Source organism: Misgurnus anguillicaudatus, chromosome 13, assembly GCF_027580225.2.
Source record: "Misgurnus anguillicaudatus chromosome 13, ASM2758022v2, whole genome shotgun sequence".
Classification (NCBI taxonomy): domain Eukaryota; kingdom Metazoa; phylum Chordata; class Actinopteri; order Cypriniformes; family Cobitidae; genus Misgurnus; species Misgurnus anguillicaudatus.
This window is the reverse complement of record NC_073349.2, coordinates 10,916,283-10,937,552: the sequence shown is the minus strand read 5'-3', so window position 1 is coordinate 10,937,552 and position 21,270 is coordinate 10,916,283. Positions and strand designations below refer to the sequence as shown.

General features: G+C 39.1%; 1 protein-coding gene across 1 annotated transcript in view; it reads left to right on the top strand.

Moving 5' to 3' along the window:
• Window positions 1-21,270, top strand: part of chl1a (cell adhesion molecule L1-like a) — a 103,835-nt gene that overhangs the window by 61,021 nt on the left and 21,544 nt on the right. Inside the window, exons 15-25 of the mRNA XM_073875002.1 lie at window positions 1,358-1,520; window positions 1,602-1,761; window positions 3,328-3,452; window positions 4,505-4,606; window positions 4,878-5,075; window positions 5,360-5,430; window positions 7,997-8,219; window positions 12,798-12,913; window positions 13,156-13,360; window positions 13,587-13,709; window positions 16,602-16,775. Of these exons, the coding sequence (XP_073731103.1) occupies window positions 1,358-1,520; window positions 1,602-1,761; window positions 3,328-3,452; window positions 4,505-4,606; window positions 4,878-5,075; window positions 5,360-5,430; window positions 7,997-8,219; window positions 12,798-12,913; window positions 13,156-13,360; window positions 13,587-13,709; window positions 16,602-16,775 (1,660 nt within the window). The remainder of the gene's footprint in view (window positions 1-1,357; window positions 1,521-1,601; window positions 1,762-3,327; window positions 3,453-4,504; window positions 4,607-4,877; window positions 5,076-5,359; window positions 5,431-7,996; window positions 8,220-12,797; window positions 12,914-13,155; window positions 13,361-13,586; window positions 13,710-16,601; window positions 16,776-21,270) is intronic.

The following is a 21,270-nucleotide window of genomic DNA, read 5'->3' as shown; positions in this document are numbered from 1 at the left end:
ATAACACTTCTATGTCTGTTTGTCTGTCTGTATATAACACTTCTATGATTGTCTGTCTAACACTTCTTTGTCTGTCTATCTGTCTGTAACACTTCTATGATTGTCTTTCTGTCTGTCTGTCTGTCTGTCTGTCTGTCTGTCTGTCTGTCGGTCTGTCTGTCTGTCTGTCTGTCTGTCTGTCTATAACACTTCTTTGTCTGTCTGTCTGTCGGTCGGTCTGTCTGTCTGTCTGTCTATAACACTTCTATGTCTGTCTGTCTGTCTGTCTGTCTGTCTATAACACTTCTATGATTGTCTGTCTAACACTTCTTTGTCTGTCTATCTGTCTATAACACTTCTATGATTGTCTGACTGTCTGTCTATAACACTTCTGTGATTGTCTGTCTGTCTATAACACTTCTATGATTGTCTGTCTGTCTATAACACTTCTATGATTGTCTGTCTGTTTATAACACTTCTATAATTGTCTGTCTGTCTGTCTAAAACTTCTATGTCTGTCTGTCCATCTGTGTATAACACGTCTATGATTTCTATCTGTCTATTACACTTCTACTGTATGATTGTTTGTCTGTCTGTCTAACTCTTCAGTATGGGGGCATTTTTTTAAATAAATGTATTTATATATGCATGTATATGTTTATGTATATATAAATGTATGAATATTCACCAGTTCTGCAGAAAATACCAGCTTTTGGATCTAGTGCTGACATTTCAACCAATTTTTTTCCTGGTTAGTTATATAGTAACACTTCCATTCCTCTCAATGGCCATTGGTCAGTTGGTGCAGGGATCTCTAGAGAAACATGTTTTGAATGCTGTCAGTAACAAGATACAAGTTTTTATATGAAATGCATTTATGCCTTGTGACCCATGAAGGGAAATTATAATACTGTAGGCTTCTTCAGAACCACCATGTTGTTTGTCTTAACATTCATGCTGACATAAGCTGGCCTTTTTAGTAGCGTATTACAGTAGCTGGATCTCAGATAATGGGTGAATGACAGTAGCAAGACACAAAATGCCTGATAGCAGAACTGCGGGTCCAATGGGGTCAAGTGGATTAAGTAAAGAATAAAAGGCACAATACATTGAGAAAAGACACAGAAAGATCTATAGCCCTTTTGAAATGTCTGCACTCTCCAGGGGATCACTCATATTTTTACCCTTTTTCTTCTTTGAGAAAGTTTTCTTTAGAAAACCTTTAGTCCGTTTTGAAAGTCAAGTTTATAAAAAAAACTAGGCTACACTGGGTTCGGTTTTATCAGCAGAGCATCTTAAGTCATTGCGGTAAAGGCCTTTCCCATGGGCGTCTATTTCTGCAGAACAGTGAAGGGTTCAATGTTTGTTTTGTAGGAGAAGAGAAGACCCAGAGGGCTCTCTAGATGGGGAAAGATTTTCTCTCCTAAAGAACGGCTCCCTGCAGATTCACAAAGTTGAAAATGAAGACATGGGCCAGTACAAATGTTTCGCAGAAAACTCAGAGGGCAAAGCCAGCATCTTCACCGAGCTTTTCATTAAAGGTTAAGCACAGTTTTTATTAAATAAAAGTTCACCTGCAAGATTAATTGAGGATGTTGAAATAAAAGTTTTGCTGTTTATAGCTTCAACAAGGATTGTAGAAGCTCCTCACGATACAGAGATGAAAAGAGGATCAGTGGCTGAACTGGAATGCCAGGTGGAGGGTGACCCAACCCTGAATAGAGAACTGGAGGTCCTGTGGTTTAAGGATGGGATAAAAATGATCTCCAACATCTCAGAAGGGTTGGTGACACTTTTTTGAGCTTTTGTTATAGATGCGCACTGCAAATAACTTTCTTACTATTTTTGTCTCGTTTTCCAGTAAAAATGTTTAAAATTCCTTTAAATGGGATATGTTTACTTTAGAAAATGACCTATGATTAAGACTTGGACAAAATTACCAAAATGAAGTAAGTTGATGCTTCATTTAAGTGTTTTTTCATCCCATTGGCAGATTTTTTTCATGTTTTAGGCTTCCAGGTATGAGTAACATCTAGCCAAAATAAACTTGGGTACATATAGTTTTTGCCAAAATAACTTGTGAGATTTATGATATTCCATCAAAGTCAACAGTGATTACAAGATGTTTGGTTTCATTTATTGATTTATTTTATTGCATTTATTTTTGCGATATAGTTAGATGTGTATTAAATTGTCACTGACGGCTCAAAATTTTCCTTGTTTTAGCGTAGACTTCTGGGTTATGTTTGGATGGTTATTAGACATCTTTAACTCTTTCCCTGCCATTGATGAGTTAATGGCCTGCATCTCGTCAATTAAGAGAAAACATTTGCATAAAAAAGTGTTTATGTTAATCTGCAATACCGCGATTATCCACTAGATTACCCAATTTATGAAAAAAACTGAAGCCATAACGTTATTTACTAATTTTAAACTCTGTGTATGTTATGATAATCGTTCTGAATCTCATCTTTAACAAAATTCCTTCACAAAAATGCAATTATTTTAGCTTTTTACTTAAAAAATTGTATTTTTGAAGAAACGTCCCATATTTAAGAGTTTATAATCAGAGAAAAAAATATAGATAGGATGAAACATTTTTTTCCCATTTTGTTTGTTTGTTCATTATTTGTTTGAAAGCAGAGGGTTTGTTTATTCATTTGATATTATTTGAATGTTTATATATTTTTAAAAGAAAATTTTCTGGAAGGCATTTTGTGAAACTTTGTGAAAATCACAAAAAAATGCTGGCAGGCAATTTTTTTTAAAAATGGTTGGCGGGGAATGAGTTAAAAAGCAGAATTGCTTGCTGGGATCTCACTTAATGTTATTTTCAGAAAACGACACTTAATACAGTTCATTTTCCTTTTCAAGTAAATGTACCCTGATTTAGGAATTTTGCGAAAAATAAGAAAAAAGTACTAAATGCATTTTTGCAGTACATACATACTAGCAATAGTTTAATTTTTTAGAAGAAATTGGGATTAGAAGAAAGTCTTTTTAGTGCATTCGGTCAATTCTTTTTAAACAAAAGTGTTGTGTCATCAAAGCAGTGCAGGCATCATGGATTATAAGTCATTTCACTTTGTAATCATCTAAAAGAGCAAAGCTAGATGTAATTGTAAGCTTTTATCAGTATTAGTAAGCTCTTGTGGAAGAAAAGTCTCTCTTGAAAATGAAAAGGTACTCGATCTAATGAGTAGTGATTATAACCCCTTTTCCTAGAAACAGATTCCCAAAAGGACATTATATTGGCATCTATTAAGCTGCCACTTACGAAAGAAGTAATGTATGATGTTTACTTTGACATTTCATTTATAATAATCTATGACCTATTATCATTTGCAGATATTTCATAGATGATGGGACTCTCCAGATTACCAATGTAAGACATAGTGACCAAGGAAATTATACATGCATCGCTCGAACATCGCTGGACCAAGTTGAGGCTTCTGCATTTGTTACTGTGTTAGGTAGGACACAACCTCTGATTTTTTTCTGAATTAAAGTCCCCCCGTAGTAGATAATTTTTGTCACTTAAAACTCATCTTTAAGCATCATAATAGCAAATGTAAAAGTTTTACCTGTGAAAGTCATTTCTTCATGCTTTAAAACAGCTTGAATGTTACTCTACATCCTTGCCTCAATTAGTATATGCAGATCTATGAATATGCTAATTAGTCCCCGCCTTCACTTTTTCACACCACCTCGGACCATAGATATATATGTACATAGATGCTACATTCAGCAGCGTTTTGTAGCACTGACGTTAACAGTTTAGAGAAAGGGTGGCCATTCCTGGTCCTGGAGGGCCACTGACCTGCATTCAGGTGTGTTTGGCATCAATACATATCTATGGCTATCTACTACTGTTCGACTTGTTCATCTGTGATGATGTGTTTGGTTACATGTTTGGGACGTAGGAAACTTCAAATCGTGATTTTAAGAACGTCTTTGGAAAACTCTCATTTTATGGATTAAATACTCAGCAATGGTATTAATTGATGAATTTAGACAGGGTTTGTCTTAAAGGGGAAGTGCACAATGTTTGAAAGCCAATGTTGATATTTGATAAATCACCTAAACAAACACGCCCCTACCCCAATAGAATCTGGACCTTCTTTTAAAAGACCCGCCCCACACATACGCAACCCGGCAAGGATGTCGGTTAGTAGACACGCTCCTTACTGCTGATTGGCTATAAGTGTATTTTGGTAGTCGGCCCGTCTCCTTTTCCAAAGTGTTTTTCAAACATTGTACACTCCTCCTTTAATGCATAAATTAAAAACACTACATAGACATATAAACAATTAATATTGATTTATTATTAACGTTATTTTGTACATTTTATATAATACAATGTTTTTTGCTTGGTTTATGGTTCAAAAAACACATTCTTTTCCACATACTGTATATTATTGTTGCACCAAAGGAACTGTAAAATCGTAAATCGGATATTTGTTGCTCTTTAAATGTTGTGATTATGATATTTATCTTATGTATATTTCATTCTTATGTGACACAGATGTCCCTGATCCACCTGTCCAGTTGACGTTGACTGACATGAAAGAGCGAAGTGTGAAGCTCAATTGGGAAGGGGCTGCTGATCACAACAGCCCCATTACAGGTAAATTAGACCTTATGTACTCAATATATGTACATAAATCCAGAACAAATTTCAAAATGACTAAGGTTAGACATCTTTCTTATTAAAGTGCTCTTCTTGCTTAATACTGTACTTCACATTTTCAGCACTTTTTGAGTTTGCTTTGAGCAGATTTTAAAAGAAGGGGTTTCAATGAATCAGCTCATACTTCTTATTTTAAGAAGACTCCTGTTAGTACTGCCCCATCGGGAATTAAGAGAATGTATTTTGCACATTCAATGTCTTTGAACAGAGTTCATCATCCAGTATGAAGAGAACCATTGGGAGCCGGAGAAGTGGAAGGACCTTCTGCGAGTCGCCAGCAGTCAGACCTCAGCTCCATTGTCGCTGTACTGCCACATTAACTACCGCTTCAGAGTCGTCGCCGTCAATGCTATTGGAGAGAGCGATCCCAGCGTGCCCTCTGAAAGATACAAGATTCCTTCTTGCGGTAGGTATACTGTGTTGCATTGAGATGTGCTTTGTGAAATCTCCCTCCTTGATTCACCTTGCACTTATTTAAAATGTTTTTGTGAGGATTTACCCTGTATAAGAAAATTATACAGTTGTCTATTAAAGCTCCATACATTTTAATGCTTTTTAAAGTGATCGCCGCCTTAAACTATTAATGATTGCATGGATGGCATTATGCGTGACTGGTGTTGGCAGTGTTAAAGTGAAACGGTATCATTGACTGAGGTAGATGTTAATTTATTCATATTCACATTCGAACAGCTCCTGACAGGAACCCGGAAAACATTAGGATTGAGGGTCACCTGCCACATCAGATGGACATCAGCTGGGAGGTAATAAAATGAATTCGAACAGCACTGGTTTATTTTAATGCATATGCATGAATCCATGGGTTGGAGGGAGAATTGGACAAATAACATCATTCAAGCAGGCATGAGAGGTTGCTGGGACACATAGAATAGAGATATTTTACAAATGAGAAACTCTAAATAACGCAATTGATTTTCTGAGTCAGCAGTGAGATCAAATGGAGAACAAATTGAGAATATTGCTTAAAAGATCTGCTTATCATAATCTAATGATAAGATTGGGAGCATCAAAGTTTGATTTTAATTTTTGACATGATCTTACTTGATATTAAAGATAATAAAGTTATATTTTCACAAAATGTTCTTAGGATTTTATGTAGAATACAGTAAATTTGCAAAAAAAGACTTTAGCTGGGTTTTCACGGACTGGGTCACAATTATCTCAATAGTGTTTCAAATTGTTCTTATATTATTCTTCAAACATTCTCATAAAGTTATCCCCAAGTCAAATATTTTTTAATAATCATATTCATTTTACAGCTGTATGCATTGCGATATAAAGAGCTCAGATACAAAAGATGCTAAATGCCACTTCTGTTAAAAATGAGATTATGATATAAAGTGAATGCTCTCGGCACGTATTATACGTTCATCGAATACTTTAGCTTAAAATCGTCTTAATTCTGGCCTCAGGCCATTCAGAAAAACAGCTTTGTTGGCCGAATTCGTTAACTTTTCCCCTCCGTTGACAAGTTAACTCATCAATTAAAGGAGGAGTGCGCAATGTTTGAAAAACGCTTCGGAAAAGGAAGTCGGGCTGACTACCAAAACACACTTGTAGCCAATCAGCAGTAAGGGGCGTGTTTACTAACCGACAACCTTGCCGGGGTTGCGTATGTGTGGGGCGGGTCTATCAAAAGAAGGTCCAGATTATATTGGGGTAGGGGCGTGTATGTTTAGGTGATTTTAAATATCAACATTGGCTTTCAAACATTGTGCACCCCGCCTTTAAGAGAAAACGCTTCCCTGCCAGGAAGCAAACCCTACCCCCAAACAGTTGAGACTCAGCGTGTATTTTGATGATCGCTCTGAATGGGATCTATTATTTTTTGCTCAAATTTTTTTTTTTTTAAAGAAACATATATATATATATATATATATATATATATATATATATATATATATATATATATATATATATATATATATATATATATATATATATATATAGAAAGCAGAGGGTCTGTTCTTTCATTTGATATATTGTTTGTTTATATATTTAAAAAAGAACATTTTCTGGAAGGCATTAAACTGTAAAAATCATCAAAAATGTTTTTTTGCAACTTTTTTTTAAAAAACGCTGGCGGGGAAAGAGTTAAATGCCACATCAATTTTCCGCAAAGTCCTTAAAGTGCATGGAAGATGAATTGGATGAACGATGGCGCACCAAGCGACCATGGATCACATTCAAACTTGTGTTCCTTATTAGTATTTGGGCCTGAATCAGTGATGCGTGGGTCAATGTATAAAAAACCCGCACCCGACCGATGTTTTCAACTAACCAATCGCAATTCGGACCGCAAAAAAATTATTATTGTACCCGACCCGCTCCCTTGCCCGCATTTTTAAAAAGTAGTAATTGTTTAAAATAGTTAATTGGCATCTTTATTTCAAACGACCCGACCGACCACGACCCGAATATCATAAAAAAATATTTTTGGATGACTCGAAACCGCAGGTGACCACAGGCACTCGCTCATTTCGGATCAACCGGCGCATCACTGGCCTAAATACAACAACGTGGCAGTCACGTGCATAACAGCGGCCCCTAATGTGTGGTTATGTTTCTTTATTTATACGTTCTGACTTTTATCAGTTGCAATGTTTCAAGTTGCATCTTTAGTGATTTTGCAACTGTTTACTACTGCATGTCTCGACCAAAGATTATTATTATTATTAAGTCGAGATTTTTTGCCAAAAAAGCTTGCATGCACAAAGAGGGTTTTGTCAAAACAGTCAAATTTCTCAAATTCCAATAAAATGACTAAAGTGACATTTGTGAATATAAGGCACCTTTTTATTGCCATTAAAGTGAAATTACTGAACCTAAACATGATTAAAAAAACATTTTAAATGTCAGAGGTACTTAGAGGGCTTTGAATCTGAAAGCCTTATGTCAACTGTTATCATATTTGTGCCTGTTTTTAGTTTTCCCTTAATAATTTTACGAAAAAAAAGAGACAAAGTTGATAATTAAATAAAACATAAGAGCTCCACAAAGTCTCTGGTGAGTTTTAGTTGAGTCTTAATTAAAATATAAAAATGTTTTACTGGCAGTCAAGTATTATGAGCGATTCTCTATTCATGGCCCAAATTTATGCTCGATTTATAAATCAAAACTCCTTCTGCATCTTCCTGCCATTTTCAGGCTTGTCCTTTGAAGCAAAGCCAAGAGAGGAACCCAAAAAAACAAAGCCCCTTGCCAAAAAGTAGCAACCCATCAGCAAATGTTTCATATTTAACTCATGCACTAATTTCAAATGCACAGTAATTTTTGCAAGTGCATTGACCCAGTTTATTTAATCACCAGCCTCTGTTGCCTGTGGAGCACAACGGTCCTGATCTGGAATATAAACTGAGCTACAGGCTCATGGGTGTCGAGGACAGTTGGAAAGAGCAGATGGTGAAAAGACACTCATTTTTGGTGGAAAACACCCCGACGTTCGTTCCTTACGAGATCAAGATCCACGCCCACAACAGGCACGGTTGGGCACCAGAACCAAGGGTGGTGACCGGATATTCTGGGGAAGACCGTGAGTAAAGCATCTTGTTAATTCATGACTCATCCAGCACTTCCACAATCAGGCAACAATAAACACTTTAAGATTAAGAGATTAGTCAGGAGAGAGATTTAATCCACTATTTACACAGATCAATTTTTTTTCTGCTGAGCTTTTAGGTTGTGCTTTGTGGATCAGGCACATTTTTTTGCCAAGCAACTGCGTGATTACCATTTGCTGTTTTTTCATTTTCCAATTCTCCCATTTCATGCCCTTGTCTCTAGTTGACATTTGGCATTGTGTTGAGGATGACGCAACAGGTTGGGCTTGTTTTGTTTCTGTATAGAGATAATGATGTCCCTGTTATTCCTGTAGCACTGTACAGTATGTACACATACACATCTTTAGTGTAGCTGTAGGTTAGATCTTGACAGTTCTGCTTGCTCATTTCTACAGTATGTGGATAGCTTTGTGTTAGCAGAAAGGCTGGGCTATTGAATGTAAGACATTGTTGAGATAATAAGATATAAAGTTATCACAAAATATCATGAATATTAAATATACATATACTCTTGAGATGCAAAGGTATACTGCCCTGGTGACAGCTAGGGACCATTTTTTGCAGAAAGTGTACTGTGTAAGTGCACTTATTGTAAAATGAAGTTCAACTGAGAGCATTATGTTTATTCTAAAATCATTCACTGCATTTCCACATTTTAAATGAGTTAACCCTTTCAATTTTAATGAATTTTGATTGGCTGTCAATATGTCTCACTCATGTCTTTGATATTGCTTCTTTGTATTGTTATAGTTATGAAATTTGCTGTTCTCTTAAATTTTGAATTATTTAAAAGTTTAACTGTATGTAAGGGATAATATATGAATGTATGCGAAGCAGAGGGTCTTGTAACACACTGAAAGGGTTTATTTCGCGATAACAACCGGCTGCCTGTACATTATCGCGCTTAGTACACGGCTATTTACCTCATAAGTAAGTTAAGGAACATTACATATTAATTTAAAATATTTTATTTGCTAATTTTTAACGAATGCAGACCTTCTGCAAGGAAAACCCGGTTACTTTCGATTTTAAGATAAGACACGACATTCAAATGTCACAGACACACTATTTGTTTTAATCATTTTTATTTTTTATGTTATATTAAAAAGCACCTATTGTCCGATTCATGTTTTTACATTTCCTTTGGTGTGTAGGTGTGTATTAGTACATGTTAACGATATGCAAAAGCTACAAACCCCAAAGTAAATGATGACGCTATTATTGTAACAACGAAGCTATTGTCTCCAACGTAAATCTTTTTTCTTGGACTACAACAAACACGTATTTCTACCCAGTCTCACAAAATTATGTACCTATAGTCACGTATTTTTTTAAAGGCACACCATGGAACTTTTTGGCCACTAGGGGGTGCTAGACATGTATTTTTCACTTCTAGCGCCCCTAGAGCCCACAAGCGCCGCAGCACTGTCGCAAAGGAAAGGAACTGGCCAGCCTTAAAACTAAACTAAAAACTAAACCTTTAAAACGCTAAACGATCAACATTTTGAGACAACAGGGAGAAACGCAGTCATGTTACAACTTTCTGATGAGGAACTCGTCGTGGCAAAAGCCATTTCTCAATCTGAAGGTTGCAGCCTCCGGATGTCGTATTTCTAAGCTGTATACGTCATCAAGACTGTCTTATTTCACAATATTAACAATTACAAAGTTGACTATTATACTTAGTTAATCGTAAATTGTTGCAGTATGCTTATGACTTGCGAATGTAATGCTCCGTTTACCTTATTAAACCAGGCTTGATGACGTATGCAGCCTGCATATTTGACCTCCGGAGGCTGCAGCCTTCCAATTGAGAAACGACCAGAAGTATTTCCTTGCCTTTTTCGAAAAACAAATATTGTTGCATCGTCTCTCTCTCCCTCGCCACCAGGATTTTCCGCAATGCTGTTGTTTTTCCTCTCTTTTGTGGGAAAATTGTCGCTCCAAATCCAAGTAAACCGATGTGGTCCAAGCAGACCTAAAGTCTGCCGCTTTGTAATGCGTCACGCGAGTGACAGCGGAACGCAGCAAATGAGGAAGAGAGAAGAGAGAAACGCTCGGATCTGATTGGTGAATGAATAGGTGAATGAATGCTTTTTCCTATTTTCAAACCATTTTTGCTTCGCTTTAGGGTTAGATTTGGTGTTTGCATTAGAATGTCACTTAAAGTATTGATTTATACTATTTTTTCTGATTTATTTTTTTATATTTTCTAAATTTTAAAACATTGTTGCCTGGCGTTAGGGTTAGAGTTGGGTTTGGGTAAGGATGTCATTTTATGTAAATCTAACCCTAAATCAAAGCGACAATGGTAAGAAAATATGACAAATCAGTTGAGTAACCAATACGTGACAATGACACATAAACAGAAATTCGTGATACAATCACAAAAAAAAAAATCGGAAATTCGTGACGGTATCCCGAAAAAGAATCAAAAAATTGCATCACTATAGGTACGTAATTTCGTGTGACTGGGCTACGGATTGTAGGCAACAGTTTACTTCCTAGGATTGGTGATGTAGACAAGAGCGACATTATCATAATTCCTCCCGCTTCGGACTCACAGCCTGTAAGCAACCAAATCTTTCAAACATGGTAAGGAGCGTTACATTTCCGTCTGACCAGGCCAATCACAACGTAGAGATTATCTAGCCAATCAGGACACAGAGCTTTTCAAATCAGTGTGTTTCAGGAAGAGAGTAAAATCTGGAGCTACAAAAATGTACGATATGTTGAAAATAATGTTTTTTTAACCATAAACCACGCAAACACTTTGTATTATACCAAATACACAAAATAACATTGTTTTTTTCACAATGAAATAGATGCTCTTTAAACTGTACCTGTCAAAATGATTTGCAGCATCCGGGTTACCTTGTGTTAATAGTTTTGACTGGTAGTTATCTGAAAAGAACGGACCTTGGAATACTGTGGCTGGCCAATCAGAATCAAGCATTTTAGAGTGCCATGTAATAAGTAAGTAATAATTGACGACTGGTGGTTCAATTATTCAAAAATAATGTAAACCCAAGGTGGTAATGCGGCACGACCCAAAGTGGAGTGTGCATTATTTTCACATAATTCAAAGGACCGAGTCAATAGACCTTTTGCGTGTTTGCAAACAGAGATGACGTTTTTTGTGGGCGGAGCCCAACTGGTGGCAGAAAGTGACAGCTCTGCAATAGCGGTGCGAAGTGTTTTAGCGTTAAACTGTGATTTTTCTGGATCTGGTGTTCTGTAGAAGTCTGTTTCCCTTTATATTTCTCTTAAGTGTAATGTTTCTTATAACGTTTTCACCAAGTTACGTTTATTTTTTAAATAAATTAAAAGTTTAAATGGCTTGGCTACTGATATGTGTGCATGTATGTAATGTATATGTATTGTTCTTTATTGGTAAATCAATTATTTTTACAATATGAATCGCTGAAGTACTTTTAAGAGCAATACTATCATGTATTCTGTATAATATCATTTTTTAAATATTTCATCATTTTCCTGTTTTCAATTTCTTCCTTATATTTTTAGCCTACGTGTTTGTTCTAAAACGATTGTTTACATATAATGAATTTGTATAGGCCTGTTTATATATTATTAACACTTTACATCGTGTGTGTGTGTGTGTGTATGTTTATATATTAGTAAACATAATAATTTAAATCAAACAGGAAGAAGACATAGGCTAAGATATAAGGTAAAAAGAAGTAATAGAAAACGAAAAAAATATGAAAACTTTAATAAATGGTAATATTTTTAAATTATGAACTCATTCAAATCTTTAATCTTTCTAAATAAATTATAAACGTAACGTGATGAAACTCTATAAGAGACACATAGAGGAAACAGACTTCGACAGAACACCGGATATCTTCTCTAATTATTTTCTATTCAAATTATTAAAAGATTTCCAAATGATTTCATCACTCCAGTCTGTCCGGTTGAGGGCTTTTATTGCAACCATAAACACCTACGTTTATCTTCAAATTGTATCTTCGACGACGGTATACTATAAAAATGAAGGTCATCTATTTTGGCATTCCTATTCTGACACTCAACAGCACAACAAGACATTTTCTAGTGAGTTATATTGTTCGTTTCACTCGTGCCTCATTCATTTCCACTGTTTTCTGCCACCACATTGTGTGCGTGACGCAACTGTGACGTCGACTCGCAAAAGGTCTATTATTGTGCTTATACCACGGTTACCACAAACATTGCTCTGGTGGTTATTTTAAGACATTTGACAAGTTAGGTGTGCGTTTTACAAAAAAATAATCAACACTCGTGGAACATTTCTCAGAATAAAGCATTCAACAGCCCTGTGGTATAACAAACCTGCAAATGTCGCTACTGGCCAATCAGAATCAAGCATTCCAATAAACCGTGTAATAAAGTTAGTTATTTTTATAGTGATCTGTCTGTCTTGGTGTGAACAATCCATTTCTCCTTTCAATTCCTATAGTTACCTAAAAATAGCTATGTGTCTTAAATCTTTTTATGGAGCACTTATTTGTAGTGTGAAACCTTCACCTCTGCTCTGTTTTCCTTTCTAGTGCCCTTAGCCGCCCCAGGGAACGTGTCTGTGGAGGTTTTGAACTCTACACTGTTGAGGGTCAGCTGGTCACCGGTGCCTCAGGCCACTTTGAGGGGTCATCTTGTAGGATACACGGTGAGTTCCTGACCCCTCTGGTGTCCCCACCATCTCTTTAGATAAAGTTTCCTCGGTTGAGCAAAGTCATTGAGATACAACTCAGGAAGAATTGTTAAAGCTATTAGTGACTCTTTATGCTTTATTTTCCACCGTATGCTGCTTTATTCTTTTTATGCCTTATTCTCTTTTCATTATATATCTCCCCATCCACCCCTCTCCTCATTTTGCTTCTCTTCTTTTACGTTGTCTCTCACTCCCAGGTGAACTTGTGGCAGATTCAAAGTCTTTTGACCTCTAAAAGAATCCCCTCAGAGAAGCAGTCTCTCACCATCCTTGGAAATAGGAGTCACACCATGGTGCCAGGAGTGAAGCCTTACTCTGAATATAACCTGACTGTCAACGTCTTCAACAGGAAAGGGAACGGGCCAAGCAGCGCTGCCATCTCTTTCACAACTCCACAGGGAGGCAAGCAGAGTTTTGGCAGTATACACATCTAGCGTTCAAATTCGGTGTACTGAGAATTTGCTAAGTTCTTGTGAAGTCACTTTTGATAAGTTCAAGCTTTGTTTTTTTTTATCAGTCTGACGTATTAGTATTTCTTTTTTGCTCATTTTAATTCTTGCATTTGGTTGACTTATTCAATTTAAGGTGTTGAACAGGTTATTTAAAGTAGTCTGACATCTTCCCACAGTCCCTGACAAACCTCCCATACTGAGGGCTACAAACTTTCAGAAAAACTCCATCACGCTGGTGTGGGCGCCTCCGCATGAAGCCAACGGCTTTCTCACGGGTTACCTGCTGCAATTCCAGACAAGTATGACATTAACAGATTTAAAACATTGCATCATGTATCTCACTAGCCATGTTTCCATCCAAAGTTTTTTTTTTGCGAGAAAAGGTTCAGCGCATCAATAAGTTTACAGATATAATCCTTATTATCGAATAATAATGAAAATGCTTATTATTGACAAAATGATTTTCAGTTTAAGTTTAGCGCATATATACGCAATAGGTGTGTTCGAGAGCACCCGGCGCAGCCTCTTCTGAGGGGCTGCACGGAGTTCTGATGACGACACAGCTCTCAGGGTTCCCACGGGTCCTTGAAATCCTTGAAAGTTTGTGAATCTGGGGAAAAAATTCAAGGCCCTGGGAAGTTTTTGAAAATATACATACATAGATACAGGTCATTAAAAGTGCTTGAATCTATTTTATGCAAGAAGTTTTCTGTAAAAAAAATCCATATTATTCTCTGTGTAGTGTAGGATAATATCATAAAAAAATTTAAACACACATGCTGAACTGTTCCCTTTAAATGCTTATATCTTCTGTATGCAAATGTTGATTCATACCAAAATGCTTTTTTGCATAGTTGTGTTTGACACATGAAAACGTCTCGGGTTATGTATGTAATGTTGTTGCCTGTAACGCCATCTTTGGCAATATTTCATATAGTGATATACTTCCTGGCTCCTGCGTCACCCTGTCTTTGTCGTTAAGCCTCACCATTGGATGAATTTGATATACACATTCAGACGTACTTACTCTTTGAGGCGTCCCCAAAGTGTCACCGCAGTGATGCAGCGCGAGTTCCCTCGAAAGGAAACTGTAACAATGTATCTTAAAAGGTAACACAATGTAACCTTGCTCTCACTTGAAATGTTTCCTTACATTTAGTCCTTGAATATTGGACCTTGGAAAGTCCTTGAAAGGTCATTGAATTTAAAGTTAACTAAGGTGTGGGAACCCTGAGCTCTTCGTGATTGGTCAACTCATTGATGACAACGATCACATTAATTAACATTATAAATTCATGTTTTTATACCAGGTAAAAATTGTTAATATACCTGAATATGTTAAGAAAAATGAAAAGAAGCTAAATCATTTTTATTAATGCAGGCTTATGTTTCCCGTTATTTTGGGGCATATAGTATAAACAGTACCTGAAATATTCAATTCATGATTTAAAAAAAGGGAACATGACGCGCACATCACTACGGCAAGCAACAGGTGTTCAACTTGACAGCTCGGTCTTTAACTCCTCCCTCGACTGCAAGCAGCAGTCTACGCAGCACCGCATGAACTCGAACACACCTTATGTCGGTACCTCAAATGTCACAAAAAAATTTTGGAAACACTTTTGTAAAAAAGCTTTAATGCAAACTAATGTGGTGTCACATGATTTTCATCCCCTGCAACCTCTGAAGGTCGAAATGTTGATTTAGTAATGCACTGAAATAATTTAAATAAAAACTTAACTAACACTATAACCAAAATTGAAATATACCTCTAGAAATATAAAAAAAACAAAGGATAAAATGACAAAATCATATAATATAATAGCTAAAATTAAACTGAAATTACCATGAAAACTTAACACGTACATAAAAAATAAAAATGATTTCATAATATAAAAAAAAACATCAATAAAGCTTAAAAGCTGCCATGAAGATGCATTGTAATACAATGAACGGCATAACCTGATAGATGTTGTTATTTTGTGCAAGGTAATGCTTGTTCCTTTTCTATTAACTTTTTTCAAAAATACACTTTACATGAATGTGCGAGTATGCTCTGAACTGTTTGAGCCACTGTCTCTTTTTTAAGTGCTACAATGTGAATCAATTATTCATAAAATTATTTATTTTCTTAAATATTCAACGGTATTTTCCTCATTATCTGGTCTATTCGGTAAAAGCACATTTATTTTAAATTACTGGAGATCCGAGGCCACAAATATCAGACCCGACTTGGTCCCAGATTTCCACCAACTGAGGAGCGGCTGCAGATCGGCTCCGCTGCGTTACGGCTCCGCACTCCGCCATCCGCCAATACCCACCAGTTCTGTATTTGTTGCAGAGCGGCTGCATGCTGAAGTGACGAGGACCCATGAGGTCTTGCATATTCCCGTGATGATCGCGTGATATCTAGTTCTGTCTCCGCCCATAATGACGTTAAATTATGACGTTTTGCTGGACCAGCCCAGATCATGACACGAGATCTCGCGAATTCAGGTATAATCACGCGATAATAATCATGGCTCCGCCCTGCGTAGCTATCCGGCAAAAATAGAAGCTCTGTGTAATTGTTCCGGAGGGCTGCGGATGGCCGGAGCTTTGACGAGTCCAGAACACAGTCAGTGGAAATACACACATTGACTTGAACGGAAACCGATTGACTCCGCCGCCGTTCCGCAGAAGATCCGCAGCTGTTCTGCTGTCGGTGGAAATCCAGCGTTAGTCGTTAAAGGTTAGATTCTAACCAACTCTGGTTGGACATTGGTTTTCAAGATCCAAGTGGACCCGTGAAGCCCTTTACTTTAGGAACCTCACATTTTTGAGGTTGTATATAAATATTTTGTACATTCACATTTAAATGACAACTGGCAAATTTCTGTCTGAATACTCTCTCCTTTTTTTAAAAAGAAAAAAATTTAAACACAAAATGTAGATAATTTGTGAAATACACAAAAATATGTATAGAAATGGCTCAAGTTAAAAAAAATTGCGATGCACCAAAACTTTTTTTTACACATTCACTTTGTAACAAAACAAAACAGCGCAAAACTGGATGGAAACGTGGCTATTGAATTTTACAATCCATTTTTTTACTTGGACAAACTATTTCTTTCAGGATAACAAAATAAACTCTTATTCTCCATTATTCAAATCCTCCTTTGAAATGGTTGATTTTTATGTTGTTCTTGTAGTTAATGAGACCCTGGGCGAGCTCAGCTCTGTGAACATCAGCTCTCCAGACACGACACAGTGGGTCGTTCATGATCTGGAGGAAGACAACCAGTATAAGTTTTATCTGAGCGCATGTACACGGGTGGGCTGCGGGTCAGCCATCAGTGAGGAGGGAGTAACCAACCCAGAAGCACGTGAGTTTGTCCAATGAGCCACAGTAGATCTACTGTCAGTAAATCTACTGTTCTGTGTTTGCACAGAGTACAGTGAACGAATAAAATAAGTTAGTTCAGTTTTCTTTCAAAAATGATAAAGCAGCACTTATTAAATTCTGAATCACTTTGGCAAGATCTTGAGAAGGGTTAGACTTGGCCTTAAATGCACAAATTGATGCGGTTCAGAATCCTCTTAAATTTGTGTGACCCTGCCTGTGAAAACCCAGCTGAAATCATTTTTGTGATTTACTGTTTTCTACATAAAATCCTCCTACATAATGTTAAAACGCATTCTATGAAAATATAACTTTGATATCTTTCTTTAGAGTAAGATCATGTCAAAAATAGAAATCAAACAATTTGATGCTCATAATCTCATCATTAGATTATGGGACTTTCGCCTGGATCTAATTGGCAGTTTCACAAATTTTACAAATGTCAAGGTTGCTGATTTGTATGAATTGTTTGTAGGCCGTGGTTAATTGTTTAAACTGATCTGTCCTCTTATCAGCCAATGTTTCTCGTGAAGTAGTTATTGTACCCGAACATGCATTTCCAGAAGTTTCTACAATCTCATCTGAGACTTCAACAGAGAGCTGTATGTATGACATACCGTCGTGTGGAGCTTTTTTCAGCTTATTTGGTAGTGCAGTCTATAGCTGTGTTCCCATTAAAGGGCTGCAACCATATAAGCATGAGACCTTAAAAGGTGAGCACTCAGTCTTTCAAGGTGGAAGCCTCAGAAGTTCGCAAACAGAACTGAAATTAGACGGTCTAACCTTCGGATGACCCATTATTGGCTTCACCTGCTGCACGCGCCCACCGTGCCTGTCAGCAGGACACAGCGGAGACATTTCTGACTTACTAATACTGAATACTAAAACAGTGACAAGAAAAAATGTTTTCTGATAAACACACACTTTTATTTAATAAAGGTTTATTTTAGTATATCCACCCATTATATGCAGCCGTTGCAGACGCGCAATGACTCTTGGGATATCCTCAGCTATTAAGGATTCATTCGTTCTATCCTTAACAGCGCAAAGAAATGAAGACGCATTTTGAGGCTTTATTCTAAGCATCCTTTGAATTGGGACGGCCTTACTAGCCTCAGGTCGCGCTGCTGTGACGCAATCGGTCTTAAAATACGTCCTTAGAAGGTCACAGTCTTTGAATTGGGACACAGCCTATTTGTTGCCTTTAATATTTTGAATGATTGACACAAAACCAAAATGTGTGAGGTTGTGCCCGCTCTGCCCTACTCTTTTGTCAATGTAACTAGTCATTACATAACCCTTTGTTTTGTGATATAAAAATATGTAAATGTAGTTTTACTAGGGGAAACCTGGGAGGAGTGTAATGCTGCGTTTACACCAGCCGCGCTAGAGGCGGCAAGCGTGGGTGATTTACATGTTAAGTCATGTTACATCATTATTCGTTAAGTCATGACTACATGTTACATGCCGTGCGAATGGCTGAACTTCTGCGGATTTCCGCACCGCGTTAACCAATCAGGACCTTGCTGTAGTAGTGACATGATTACAGGAAGCGAGCAAAGTCTCAGCAGAGTCACAGAAGCCCCTCCCATGACGCGGATTTCCGCGTGAATGTCTCTAATTTCTCGCGCGGCTTTCACTCGAGAATGAAAAACTCAAATGTTCAAGTGTCCAAGTACGCGTGAATAGCATGTTTTTTTGCCGCCTCTACAGCAGCTGGTGTAAACGCAATATAACAGTTTCTTTTAATGTTTGTACCTTACTGTACATTTTTAATATATATCAGTTTTTGATATAATCCTTGACAAAGTCTCATATAAATTATGTACTAGCAGTGTAAAAATCTGTGTTAAATAATGTCAAAAGCATGGTGACCATACCATAGTGATGTTGCCCATGTTAGTCAAATTGATGATGTTAATGTATAATTCACACTGTTTTACAACACTCCCTGGTCTCTCCCTATCAAAACTATGCTAGATAAAGCATTATAGTGACTAATAACAGTATAGAGAATCATTGTTGTTGTAAAATTAGTCATACTAATAAAAGTGTCTGTAGTTTTAGCATTTTGGCATTAATTATTTTGGCATTAAAAGCAGTATGACATACAGTACATATGTAAGCTGTGTAAGCAGTGCTACTGTACTGTAATAGAGTGCCGCAAGGATGGCGTATTTTTGTAGGCCAATCCGGAAGTTAGTGAGATACTGGTTCCCTTTCAGTCGGTCACTACGACGTCACGTCGTGACCGACGAATTGGGGAGCTCGCTTAGAGAGACCAATCTGCTTCGAATACTACTAAAACGCCAATGAACTTGGCATTGAGATATTTGCATAATGCTGGCGCCGCCCCGCCAGGTGCGCATATAAGGCGCACGTGCAAATAGGGAAATCTGCTTTTTTTCGCTTCGAAAGCCGGCTTTATCTGACTGAGAAGCTACTATCTGCTCTTCGGGGAACGGTTGCTGAAGTTGATTGACAAGCAGTACTAACACAGCGGACGCTCGCAGTATTCCACTGCTCTGCATATTTTTTGTTTTGAGTTTAGTGTGTGCGTTGCCTTTCCCTGTGCGCATCATCAGCTGAGCACCTAAAGAGTGATTTCCCTGAAAGAGTGATACGTGAGAGCTCTGTGTCTTTTTAAAGACAGCCACTCTCTCGTATATTCGGAGATCAGCGTCCTTTTCAGGATTGCTTTTCGTCCGTGCGATCTTGGATGTGAGAGGTATAAGGGTTCCAGTTACGGTCACGAGCGCTGTCTTCATGCTTGGGCATCAAGCACTCTGAGGCTGCGCTCGTGGAGAGTTTTTGTTCTCTCTGTGAGAGCATAACCCTCTTGGATTGCGGAGACGACTGACGTTTCTACGGGAATGCGGTCCGCGTCTTTGCAGTGCTGACACCGCCATGGTGCGGCTGTCAAGCGCTCGCATGACGCTCTTCGCATCACTACGCTGAGGAGGACGGAGGGCGCGTCCTCCACCTACCGGCCTTTCATCCTCAGCCGGTTGAGGTTCCGGTGGAGACGGCAGAGTCGTGTTCTACGATGTCTGCCGAATCCATTGGACCTCCTTCTGGTCCCGTTCACTTCTGCAGCATCAGAGGGGTGTCCAAATTTCCTCCGGAGTGGAGTCGTTCCGGAGATGGCGGCCGTGCCCGCTCGAGCGGCGGTAACGGTAGAGTTGGAGGGGTTAACCCCTCTCCGCCCGAACCGTACCGCCCACGTGATTGGTATTTCGGAGCTGCTCGGGCCTCTCGGTCCTCTGCTCCTGTGCCTTTCTTCCCGACGGCACGAAGAGCTGACGTGGTTTGCGGCCATCCGGCCGTTCAGCTTCAGCTTTCACCCCTCACCTCCCTCACCAATGGAGCTGCTAAGGGCAGGGACCCTTCAGTGGAGCGGGGGGTTGCGATGCAGCTGCGTTCCTGGAGGGACCACCCAACCCTTCCCTCCCGTGTTTGTAGATAGTCGTCCGGTTACGGGCGCTGTCCGTCAGGCATGCGGAGAGGCGGCTTCAGCCCTGCACGCAATAACGTTGCTACGGGTTCACCAAGGATTTACGAGGGAGGCCGCGACCTTCAGTCGTGCGATGTTCACGACAGTGGTTCAAGATCGCCACCTTTGGCTGTGTCTGGCTGACGGACGCAGGCGAGAACAACTTCTTGAATGCTCCTGTCTCACAGACCGGCCTCTTCGGCGAGGCCGTGGAGTCGTACAGCTCCGCTGCGCAGACTGAGGCGATCTCTGTGGTCACGCCCCGGCGAAGGAGAGCTGCCCTTGGTAAAAACCACCACGCCGGTTCCTCAGTCTGCCTCTCGCCGTCGGCGTCCTGCGGCGACCACCTCCGTTCCCCTCCTCGGACTCCATCTCGGCAGCGCGGGGGAACCGGTCGTCAGCAGCTCGCCCCGCCCGCTTAGCCGCTTCCCGTGAATCGGGAGTTTAAGTGGCCAGTAAGCGGGCGACCTGGATTGGCAGAGGATCACTCTTCAGGAGACGGTATTCGCTCCTTCCCCCGATAGAGGGTCGGGTGGACAATTCTTGGTTTACATATGTTCCACCGGCTGTTTAGCCGGTGCCCACTAACCACACACAGAGTGCATTCCTCTTCCCTCTCCAGGTCTCCAGAGGATCGAGAGAGCCGTGAGCGGGCACACACCAGCTCACCCTACCTCTCCTCTATCGCCAGCGGGTGTTCTGAGGAGTCCGAGCCCTCCACTCAGGAGACCGGACCACCAGCAACCCCTTCGGTGTCTGCGTCCTCAGCTGAGGAGACCGGACGACCGTTTCCCTCAGCGGGCTCAGGTCAGTGTCACACACACACATACTGTGATGCTTATGCTGTCACGGCAGACGCACCGGCAGTCTCACCTGTCTCGCTTCGCTGCCCCACCGCGGGTACTTTGGTAGTGTCGTTAATTCTCCTCGTACGGTGCCTGGATGCTTGGCTTCAGTTCCCAGCCCGTTTCGTTGGGTTTTACGC